Source organism: Berghia stephanieae, chromosome 2, assembly GCF_034508935.2.
Source record: "Berghia stephanieae isolate SIO BIC M18660-M18661 chromosome 2, UCSD_Bste_1.3, whole genome shotgun sequence".
Taxonomy (NCBI): Eukaryota; Metazoa; Mollusca; class Gastropoda; order Nudibranchia; family Aeolidiidae; genus Berghia; species Berghia stephanieae.
The window spans coordinates 69,829,809-69,842,277 of record NC_088361.1 but is presented as its reverse complement, the minus strand read 5'-3'; the positions used below and the strand labels follow the sequence as shown (position 1 = coordinate 69,842,277).

Sequence of the window (12,469 nt, the reverse complement as noted above, 5' to 3'; positions counted from 1 at the left end):
TCATCGACTCCACGTCGTTCGAAACATATTATGCTCTCTATATTTTTCTCAAAGCCTTCTTCCTCCAATCTCTGAATTTCACCTTCTCTTTCCTCACCGTCACTTTCCTCCAATCTCTGAATATCAAACGCCTATTGTGGCCTGGTGATGTTCTCCATATTGTCTTCGCTTTCTGCTTCAATGACACTCCATATATCCAACACGTGTCGTGGTATACCATCAAAATCAACATTGTTAATCGAATTCACTGCAGTCACATTACCTTTTTCCCACTTTGATGTACCTCTGGCATGAGGCGGTTTCACCCAAACTCTCTCACCACCCTTGAATCTTCCACTAAGTCTTTCACTGTCATTACTAGGAGCTTCATTCTCGGTGGTCTGATTATCTCTCCACTCGTACTTATAGATCGCATGAAACGGCACAGTCTCCCTATCTATGCCGTGCCTGGGTGTAGAAGTATACCAATCAACAGCCTCCATGGGTGAAATGTTTGCCCTTTCTGCCAACGTCTTAATTGTTCGATGATGTCTTACTACAATCCCATTGCCACTTGGTCGGTAGGCAGCCCTGAATCTTGCCTTCACATTCCATCGTTCGAGTAACCGGTACTTACAATCTGACGGAAATACAGTCCCATTGTCCATTAGAATTTCTTTCACAGCCATCCCCCCCCCCCTCTCAAGAAACAACTGATTTAATGTTGCAGTTACAAATTCCGCCGTTTCATGTGTCAGTTTCCTCAAGATGGAAAATCTTCCCTGGCCGCAATCATCGATGGATAAGAACGGAATTTGGCGGTAATGAGTCACATCAATCGCCAACCTTTCCCAATTATCAAAAACGCTGAGGTTTCCTCTGTCGTAAACGATAGGGGCAGGATCGATTGATTGACATCGTTCACATGCTCTTATCACTTTACAAACATCAGCTCTTCGAACTTCTGGGAAGACCTTTCTAGCAAGGAACAACGTTCGGTCAACACCCATGTGATGAACCTCATGCAGGGCCTTCAGGTCAGGATCAACAGAAGCCCATACAAATGGTCCTTCTCCGTTTCCATTCTTTTCTAACTCAATCCATTCTTTCTTCACTCTTGTTAATTCATCTGCCTTAATCTTTTTCGACGGCACAAGCAGTATACACACATGAAGGTCAAATTCCTCTATTAAACTCTTTAAAATCCCTAAACGTCTTTTGACGAGTAACCCAGCCGCTCCCTTCGTCTTCACTCTTTTCTCACCCGTCAACACAGTCTGCACCCATCCTTTCACAGTTGCTGAGTCTGTCATTATTGTGCCACGTGTCACTCCCCAATTCAGTGCCAGATCTACTCCCTTCATTAATGCCTCCAATTCAGCTAAGCTAATGTGTTTGATCGTCTGTTTTTCACAACCACGCTGCGTCCTCTACCACTTAGTCTCCAATTTCTAATAAACAACCCAAGGCAATATTACTTGCATCACACCAAACAATTCCAGTCTCTGACCTCAAAACTCGCCATATTCCTCTCACGGGATCATCGTTCTTCGCAACACATCCTGTAGCATCTCGATTGCCTTTTTGTTGACTCCATCGCTCCATTTAATTCCCCCAGGTACTCTCTTGACATAGCTGCATGCCACACGAAGCCACCCAGCAATTGGATAATGGCCGATTGTTTTCCACATATTGAGAACAGCTCTCTTTTGTCAATACTATCAGGTACACTCTCCGGCACTTCGTTCAACCGTGAAAACATTAACCTCCTATCTCCGCTTATCGATATGCGCAATCCTAGTGCAGCCCCACCAGTCAATGATTCTGGCCGTTTGGTTACTAGCCCCATTCTTTCAAGTGAGTAATCATCGCATTTGTAGACATTCTATTTTCGTATATGATATTGTTGCACGTTTCACTTCACCAGTAATCCCTAATATTGTCCCTAGAATTTTTGACATTATCCGTGGTACGGAACTCAAGCCGAACCCCAACCGTGTGAGGCAGTAAGTTGTACCCATGTAGTTTACTAATTGGTAGCCCAAAGATCTTCCGCAAATATTATCTGGAGATATGCTGACTTGAGGTCTACAATCGTCTAAGCTCTGCTCTGTCTCCACTCTCGCAACGTCTCGCTACACATATCCGTAAAATCATCACCCGTGTGACAGTTGACATGCTTATTCAACTCCCTGAAATCCAAGACTGGCCTGACCTTGTTCTTCGTCGGTTGGACAACAGCCATTAAAGGAATCATTCCCGATTTAACTGTTTTATGCCATGGCATCAGAATACCTTCCTCTATCCATCTATCCACTTCCTTTTCAAAGCCATCCTTAACTGCACGTTTTAAATTCCGATCATAACATTCAACCGTATTTTCTAATACGGGTGGCTCCGTTTTCCATGTCCATTGTACCGCCCAGTGCCTTCCATCAAATACTGCTGTGAAATCACTGTCTTCAATCACCTCATCCATCAATTTCCCATCGTCAACTTTTTCCTCTTCTCTAGCAACACACTCGCTGGCTTTCAAAACCCTGTCTCCGCATTCATCAATGTTATTGTCATTTGATACATTTTCACTCACGGCCTTTTTGCTCACAAGAACTGCACTGCAGCTGTTACAGAATTCAATCTTTCCACTTCTAATTGTCACACCCCCAACTCATTAATAACATCCATTACAATGATAACCTTCACGTCACCAAATATAGAATCTGCTACAATCGCTTTCACATCTTGTTCAACATGGAACGCTACCCGCGACCCGTCAAACAGAAATATATAGTCTCTTTCGTTACATGGTCCAACTCCAACCAACTTAGAACTAACCACCGTCGTCGTGCACCCTGTATCTACCAATGCCTTTACTACTTTCCATTTGTCTGCATGAATTATTATTACTGGGAGAGAGTGCGCCCCTGTGTAACTGGGGTAACTGCTGGCGCACCAGTGACCACCGCTTCGTTTCCCTGCACCCATTGTGTGGTGAGACTTGCGCAACGATTCGCCAAATGCCCTTTTTGTTGCACCTATAGCACCGTACTTCTGTCACATTTTGGTCACAGTTCTTTTTCATGTGTGGCCCACAGCAACGGAAACAACCACTAAACAATTTTGTCTGCTCACCTAAGCTTCTTGTGCGGGTAGTGGTTCTCACTGCCGCTGCAACACACCATTTGTTGGCCAGTAAGAATTCGAGCTTTATTAAGCAGGTCCGCCATTGAATCTGAAATACATTTTCAACTTGCTGAAGCTCACACGATATTGCATCAGGAAAACAGTTAACAAAACACAACTTCACCAATCTGTCCAACCCTTCGCCATTAAATCCAGCCAAACCACCAAGCCTCCTTAACTCCGTTCAAAACACATCAACTTGTTCACTCATCAATCTCTTTTCCATCATCTTTTTATGCGCCACAAACGGCCCATCGGCAAACGCCTCGATCAAATGCTGTTCAATTTCTCCCGCATTCGACTGCTGCACCTCATCCAACTGCAAATACAACGCCAATGCATCTCCATCCAGATACAAGGGTAAGAGATTTTCAGCATGTGTTATGCCTTTCAACTTTGCTACCAGTTTCACCTTCTTTATTTAGGCAACGATGTCACCCTCACCAGAAAACGACCGAATCACTTGATTTACATGTACTGCTGCCATAATCATATAATTTAATAAAAATAAAGTTCTGCCGAAATAGCTTGTGATTTAATCTACGCGAAACAACAATCAAATATCAATATCCACCCTTTCTGTCGGCTTTTTCACTTGACAACACAATTATTTCTCTTCTGTTCAATTGTCGTTTATACAACCTTTTTAAAAAAAAAAACATATCTTAACAGCGGAGGTAGCGGACCACTAATAACACTATTGCTGTCTAGTATTCTTCAATAACCCCGTCCCTCCCCTCATCCCCCTTCCTTATTCTTGATATATATATATATATATATATATATATATATATATATATATATATATATATATGTACACATATATATATATTTTTTTTTTTGAAAGCATAACGTCATCTCATTCTCTCTCTCTCTCTCTCTCTCTCTCTCTCTCTCTCTCTCTCTCTTCCACTGCACACAAACACACACACACACACACACACACACACACACATTTACAAATTTTCGCCTATACTATTATGAAGATCTAATATAAATATATATGTATTTTGTGTTTTCTTGAGAAAGATCCAGGGCCGAAACGTCGTTTATTTTGTGTTGTTCATTCATGAGTCGTATTTACCACCTTTATCTTAATCTCCATTTCATTGACTCATTTAAACACCTCTATTAATTAGTTATACAAAATATTACATGTTTCTTTGTTCCCAGGGTCTAAACGATTGAGATGACAAAATCAGGTTAAACGAGTATTTCCTCTTAACTTATTTACACAGAGTGACTATTAATTTGAACATCTTTAACAAAATACCGACACTGATACAGTTCTAGACTTGTATTATATTATTCAGGCACATACATAGATAACTCAAAGACAAAAATATAAAATGTTGTAATGTGTTCATGGTCTAAGTCATGATTACAGCAAGTTTGACTGGACTAAAAAAATCCCCTACAAGAGAAGGTCAAAGGCCCTTATTAAGCAGCTGTGAAAGAGAGATTACGAGGATGCACTATAAAAACGCCATTTTCATCCGGTAACGTGATGTAAATAATGACTATAATTATGCATGAAAATTATATTGCAACAATCCCATGACATCCTATCCAGTCGCTGCAAACAACAAAGATCAAAACGCCATTACCTCTCAATTATAAAAATGTTAACCAAAAAAAAAAAAAAAAACCCAACAAAAAAAGAAACAAAAACCAACAATAATTACATCCTGTACGTCTCTTTGTACAAAGGATGTCGTAATCGGTACTGGAAAACACATATTTTAAAATTTGGCCAGAAAACTCGTTCTTCAAATATTGATCAATTTAAACGACCCTCATCTTGGCAAAAAAAAATCCTCAAACCTAGCAGTTTGCGAGATCCCAGGTTTGAGAGATTTTACCAAAGTTAATGCCATTTAAAACGATCGATATTTGAAAAACTAGTTTTTTTTGGCCAAGTTTTGAATTACGAGTGTTTCTTTTGTTCTTGTGCGAGTACGGCAATTAACTGGTTAAACGTGATAGGAATAGTTAATTTTAAACTAATGTTTGATAAGCCAAATTGCGACGAGATAAGAGATTTATATCAAGAGGAGATAAATCAAAAGAGCACACCAAAAGAGACGTAATATAAAACGATGTCATTTCTGGTCTTTTGGTGCGTTGTCTGTTATTCACAACAAAAACACATTTTAAAAAGTTGAACCAGCACCAAAGGAATTGCAGCAACAATAAATAGAATAATCCTCTAGACTTGTCAATCATTAGTGGTGAAACAGAAGCCACCAATGAGGAAAGGACAGTGATCACATAATAGAATACGGGCTAAAATATGTCAACGAATAAAAGGGCGGCATTGTATGCCCATAGACTAACAAATAATAATAATAATAATAATAATAATAATAATAATAATAATAATAATAATAATAATAATAATAATAATAATAATAATAATAATAATAATAATAATAATCATTCTCAAACCGAGGTAGATTTATTTACAGGTTCCATTACCCAAATTGTAATGGGCCCTTTTTTGCATTGGAAATACTCTCAAACCGCCGCTTAATACAAACAATGTTAAATTGAGATCATACATCTGTACACGTTGGCTCAAACTTTCAAAAATTGATCTTCTTTGCAGTGATTCAGGTTTATCTCCAAGGCTGTAAATCTTAAGCTGGAGAGAAAAATAAAAGTAGTGAACGTGACTCATATAAGATAGGACGGACAACAAGACACAACACTATATAGTTACAAATATCAAATGTTGAAATCATGGGTGTTGGATATCGTTGCAAGATGTCGGGCGAGAGAAGGAAAAGGGGGAAGAAGAAAAAGAAGATGAAGAATATATATATATATATATATATATATATATATATATATATATATATATATATATATATATATATATACATGTATATATATATATATATATATATATATATATATATATATATATATATATATATATATATATATATATACGTGATTCTGACTGACTATCAGTGTATCCCCTTCGCTACGGTTGATCCTTAATTTAGAGTCATTAGGGTTCTCTGTAAACATTTTGATTTGTATGGCGTCCCTAATTGCCAATTTTCAGACAAGGGAGTCTAATCTGATAGCTGTTATAATGCCAAATTAGTGAGTCCAGCAGTTTATAATAGCGGGTACGGTTTAAATATCAGCGAGTGTCATAGTTTTTACCGTTGCGTTCTTCCCTCAGTAAAAAGAGCAACACCAAGTTTTTACCATCAGATTCCTATCCTGTGATAATAGAGATAATAACGAAACTACCTTGCGGTGTTTATACTTACTCTACACGCCATGGTCTTCAAAATGAATATGATTTTATTCCTGGTCAGTATCCAGATTGGCTGGTCTCTCGGCTTGATCCAGCTATTTAATAGTAAGTTGTTGAATCTGTTTTTTAAATATACGTTGTAAATTATTGTGATTAAATGTGGTGCCGATCTTAAAATGACTGTTATTGTCTTCTCAATGAATAAAATTTTAAGAACTTTTTTTTTCATCTTGGCCCAAAAATTGTGTCGTGATGTTACGGTACACTAAAATTACACCAATACTCTCCAAAGCTTTCAAATATGAGATCTAAAGTTTGGAAATTATAAACAAGTTGAGAATCATTTCAATCTATTGAAATTTGAATTTTTCTTGCCAAAATACTAAAATGTGTTTTGGGTATTTGGTGGTAATATTAAGATATCAGAATCAAATTTATCAATGAAAAAATGAAGTTCTTAATGGATCTGTAACCTTACCAAGAGTCTCTGACTCAATCTTGGGATCCATCAAGTTTGGTCAGGATATTTTCATATCGGTTGATCGTTCTGTAATAGTTGAAAAATACATCTCTACTTGTATTATATACTATTGATAACAACAAGAAGGCAGAAGACAACAGAAAATAAAAATTCGCGGCGGCAATGAGGGCTCGAACCCGCGACCTTATTGGTACAACATTGCCTGGCCGCGGGAGATCGTGACTCTACCGTTTGAGCTATCCACGACCCCCAAAAATGTCGCTTCAAATTCTAGTCTATCCAGAGCCCCTCTCTCTCTCTCCGACTTCTTGAGGTCACGGGTTCAACACACACACACGCAGGGAAGTTAATTGGCCACCAAACGTGTAACATAGAAACGATTGAGATATTGAGTCCTGGATAGCTCATATTGTGGAGTCACGATATCCCCGCCAGGCGGAGTTGTCATACCAGTAAGGTCGCGGGTTTGAGCCCCCATCGCCACCGCGAATTTTTATTCTCAGTTGTCTTCTGGCACTTTCCTACTCACTTCATTTTTGTTGTTGTTATCAACATAATAAGTGCCTGCTCCACTCACTTTTCTGAATTATGTAATATTCTACTGTCGTTTTTAGAATTATTATCTAAATATTATAGGGATTTGTTTTTATGTTTGTAATATTGATAATTATGAATATGCTTTATGGTGATAATTTGAACTATTTGCCATTTTTGTTTTGATTTGATGTCAAAATAAAGAAAAGCAAAATTATACACGTTCAGTTCCTCTACAACAAAAATTTGACATAGCTCTTTCACCACGATAGCAATAAACTCTTACAAAGTCTTACATTTTCTAAAACAAGGAATTCGACAATTGATTCTCTAATGACCATGAAAGGATACGTAAATCATATATATGTAAACTTGTACCTGTTGAAGCAAGTGATTTCAAACAACCCACAACTATTTTCTTGGTTACTTAAAGATTTTCATATTAACTAGCTACGTGTTAGAATAGGTGTGTAGTACATTGGACGCGTCCTACGATTAAAAGGTACGAGTTAATGTGAAGTCACACAATGTCTCTCAATTTCTCCGTCTACCACAGCATGTCCAGAGGTGGACGTCAACCCAAATCTCAATGCGACGGATTGTGACGACTGCTCCACGTGTGGAATAGAATATGGTTTCATGTGCTGCCCAAACGAATGCGGAACCTCAAGTTGTACCTTCGTCATGAACTCTTGCAAGTAAGGAACATGAGTATGTTGACCGGAGTAGAATTTGGAAAGATTAGTGTGGACTTGTGGTGTGGTCTTTTTTTTAATTTTGAGGGCTCCTATTGTCGATCATATCTATTTATCACGAGGCATTGTTCATATAAATCTTCATGCGTGCATCATTGGGTAAACGTAACGTTGAATTGACCCCAAAACCTCTTACTCATTGGTTAGTGTGCCGAATGTCATAAACGGTGAGTGACTCGTTAAAAACTAACGTTTCGGCTTTGTAACTTTCAACTAATCCGAAACACACCAACAATGATATACAAGCCATCACTTTTTTCTTCCGCAGCCTTTTTAATTATACTCTCGTAGTTCAATAGCTGTTCAAGGCTTTGAAAACTTAATGCTTTTCTGGCCTTTACTTGAGTTTATGGATTTGTTTACCAGTATCACGTTTAACCTTAACATCCATTTGCTATTCGTCATTTGGCATACTTGTATAATCCATCACTCTTAGTTTTTGTCTACATTAACCAGTACATAATTTGTAAACACGTATTTAAAATTTGGTGAGAAAACTCGTCCTTCAAAATTCGATCGATTTAAATGACCGTCATCTTGGCAAAAATTCTCAGACATGGGATCTCGCATAGTCATCGATATTTGAAGAACGTTTAATGGCCAAATTTTTAATACGTGTTTTTTTTTTTCCCAGAGTACAGCAGTTAACGGGTTAATAAAAGAAAGAGTAAGTCTGTGTGTCTGTGTGCGTGTCGTCTACAGGGAAAACTAAACTGCTTTCTGCTATGAAAAGTAACCAGTTTGTTGACACTTCTATCCTTCTGATGTAGGGCGTTCAGATCTTGGCGATTTAGGTCTATTTCACAATGGCTATATGGAGTTGTAAAATCAGTTTTCTTCGATCCTTAAGATTTAAGACGCGATTTTAAACAAGAAACTACGAAGCGGGTTACCAACCGGTTGCTATAATGAACTTTTACTGCCAATTGTTTTCTAATGGCGTTTTTGATAGTTGTTTGAGTTTGACATGTACAAATTTGGTTGTGCATTTTGGCTTTTTTGTGTGTGTGCATTATATTAAAATCATTTAATTTTAGTTATTTAACACACAAACGAAACAACGGCACACCATTTATTTATTTTCACTCCTGGCAAGATGTTTCTGTAATACGTACATTTGATGACTGCGAGAGATGGATAGATAGATAGATAGATAGATAGATAGATAGAGAGGGAGAGAGAGAGAGAGAGAGAGAGAGAGAGAGAGAGAGAGAGAGAGAGAGAGAGAGAGAAAGAGAGATGTACAATATCGATTCAAACTTTCATAAATAAATGGGAAATACCATATTCGGACAATGTCTAATAACTGATAAAATATAATTTAGATTACTTCTATTCATTTATTACTCTTACTACTGTGGGTATAAAAGAATTTTTGTATCTGTTAGTTCTAGTTTTAAATCCTTCAAAGTGTCTACCAGATGGCAACAACATAAATAACTAATGTAGGAGTGAGATTGTGGGTAAAAATTGAATTTGCTATTAATTCTGAGGATATTTTTCTGGTGGAAAACAGATGCTCTTAAAAACTACAACCAACCATTTTCCAGCAATAGTTATTATTTGTTGGATTTTATTTTTTTCTTCCACTCCACAGTTACCATACCACATTGCAATACCATACCATAGGAAATTACACTTCTTATCAGCGAATTATACATTATACATTATACATATTTTGACTAATTTCAAAAAGAGCTAAACAAGGCCCACTCAATATTGGCAATAAATACCCCCTGGCAAAAATAGTAAAAGACGCCCCACAAACATATCGACTTAAGTCCAGAAGACCCTTCCACAAATCCGGAATAGAAAACTTTGACATCACCACTGCCTGGACCAATGAATGGCAATTAAGCCTGCCAAAAATGGACAATTCATTACCAACCCCACTCTGCGCCTTCCTGACTTTAAAACAGCAAAAAGAAAACACTGGGTCACCGCGAACCGACTTAGAACCAAACATGGCCGCAGTAAAGAAAGCCTCTATCGATGGAGACCCATTGACTCACCAATCTGCCAATACTGCAATGCCCAGTAACAAAATTAGAAGCGGGGTATGAACCGATCTTTGAAGCCGGAGATGACCTGACATCATGGATCGACAAACATAATCTGGAGGCGTAGCCATACGCTACTACTACTACTACTACTAATTTCAAAAGATCCTCAATCAAGAGATGCAATATCTGCTCCACGTTTATCAATAAAACCTATCTACACTCCAAGGTACTTAAAGTCATCTACTCCTCAATTTCGATTTTCAGTTTCTCATTTTTATTATCCTCTTGATGAGTAAAGTCAAAATTCTGTTTTTCAGTCTTTGTGATGTGAAGTGAAGCATATTAACGGAGAACCATTTAATGAATAAATCAATTTGATAAAAATATTTATTTATCCTATCATCATGATGGTTGAGAAGACTTACAATCGCTGATAGATTTGACCCAATGAGGACTTTTCCTTGAGATCTTTCATTAAGGAAGTTTTGAACCCATTTCAAAATTAAATAAATAATTCCAATCTCTTGTATTTTGTAAATTGATAATTGGAATTCATAGCCTTAAAGACTGATGAAAAGTCTACACAGAGGATTCTGGCATAATTTCCGGATACTTTGTCTAGGTGGGATGTTTAGGTCTAGTTTGAGTCACAAACACATCATAAACCTCATTGTAAATATTTATAGGCAAGTTGGAGTGGATACAATGTTTTGTTAATTTCATTTAAAAGAACACATTTTACTATTTTCTCCAGACATTTCATGGTGATGTATGTCAAAAGAATAGGTCTGAAATTGATTAATGTTGATGGCAAGGAGGATTTAGGAATGGGCACGGTGATGGACATTTCCAAAGTGGTGGAATTTTCCCATAAAATAATGTGTTTTGAAATATTTCTCTAAAAACTGGTGCTAATTGATCGCAATATTATTTCAATACACGACCACAAGTTCCATCTGCATATCGTACCTTGCATCTTTATAGATATATGCGAGTTGTTTTACACTAGTGATAGACTTCATTGCGAAATTCTGGCATGGGTAATAGTAACCCTAAAATTGTAAATAGTGTATTTTCTTGTTTGAAAAATATGGTTGAGCTGGAAAATCTAAAAAGCGTAATTAAAATGTATAATTAATTGATAGTTAGAAAGAAGTAGTCCTTCAGAGCTCATAGAGCCGGAGTTTATTCCGGGTTCTATTGCGTGAAACAGACAATAACAATGTCTTGCTACCCTTTTGATAGAACGATAGTCAATCGCATGGCAGAGTAATATCCGCCAGATCGTACAGTGACAATTTTATCTCTGTCCTTGATTAATTAGAAGAGCACAACATTTGGAATAATTATAAATCATATATCAGATTAAACCTCTCCATAGAAAACTAACAGATGTATTTTAAATAGATTCATGAAAGCTATAACTGCGATGATTCAAGATTATTACGTAAAACATGACGTCATCACCAATTGATCGAACATGAGCACCATGGCATTATAAAATTATAACAACTTTCGTCTGAATTTATTGACATTAACGCATCAAAAACACATTCTTTGAAAATACTCGTAATTAGCTCTATATGTGATTTAAAAAAACAGGGCATTAGAAATTAATATTTTTATTTCTCAACCTGTATCCTCAATGTTATTATTGGTAATGACTTGACCCATCATCATCATCATCACCACCATCATCATCATCGTCATCATCATCATCATCATCATCATCATCATCATCAACATCATCATCATCATCATCATCATCATCATCATCATCATCATCATCATCATCATTCATCATCATCAGCATCATCATCATCATTTAGATTATCATCACCAGTCTCCCAATCTTCAATAAAACAGTTCATTATTATGGTCCTGACCATTGTCATCGAATCATTAACACCACAAACATCATAATAACATAATTATCAGAAATATCACCACCACCATCACTAATTTACAGGATTGATGGCGTAATGTACCTCCACCACCGCAACATTCCTTTTCATCAAAACTGGGAGACTGACGAATGTGGTACCTGCTGGTGTCAGAACGGTAAAAAAGAATGCTATACCTACAACTGTTTAGGACCCAGGCCATAAAAGGGACGCACAAAAAAACACCAATTTTAGTTGCAATTATAGGGCCATTCAGATAAAATATTTTAAAAACACTGAAAACTCCATATTTTTTATAATAAAACAAGATTGTGAGAGGGGTTATGTGAGTTAAAAATAAATCAATATAAACAAAA

The 12,469-nt window shown here is 37.0% G+C and overlaps 1 protein-coding gene and 1 pseudogene across 1 annotated transcript; one reads left to right on the top strand and one right to left on the bottom strand.

The window, feature by feature from the left end:
- Nucleotides 1-131: 131 nt before the first annotated feature.
- On the bottom strand, nt 132-3,206 carry LOC144963993 (uncharacterized; annotated as a pseudogene).
- Nucleotides 3,207-6,236: 3,030 nt separating this feature from the next.
- Nucleotides 6,237-12,469, top strand: LOC144965432 (uncharacterized). Its single transcript, XM_078900771.1, has 3 exons — nt 6,237-6,541; nt 8,008-8,149; nt 12,179-12,469. Exons 1-3 carry the CDS (start codon nt 6,460-6,462, stop codon nt 12,315-12,317), a joined length of 363 nt encoding a protein of 120 aa, XP_078756897.1. The 5' UTR covers nt 6,237-6,459; the 3' UTR covers nt 12,318-12,469.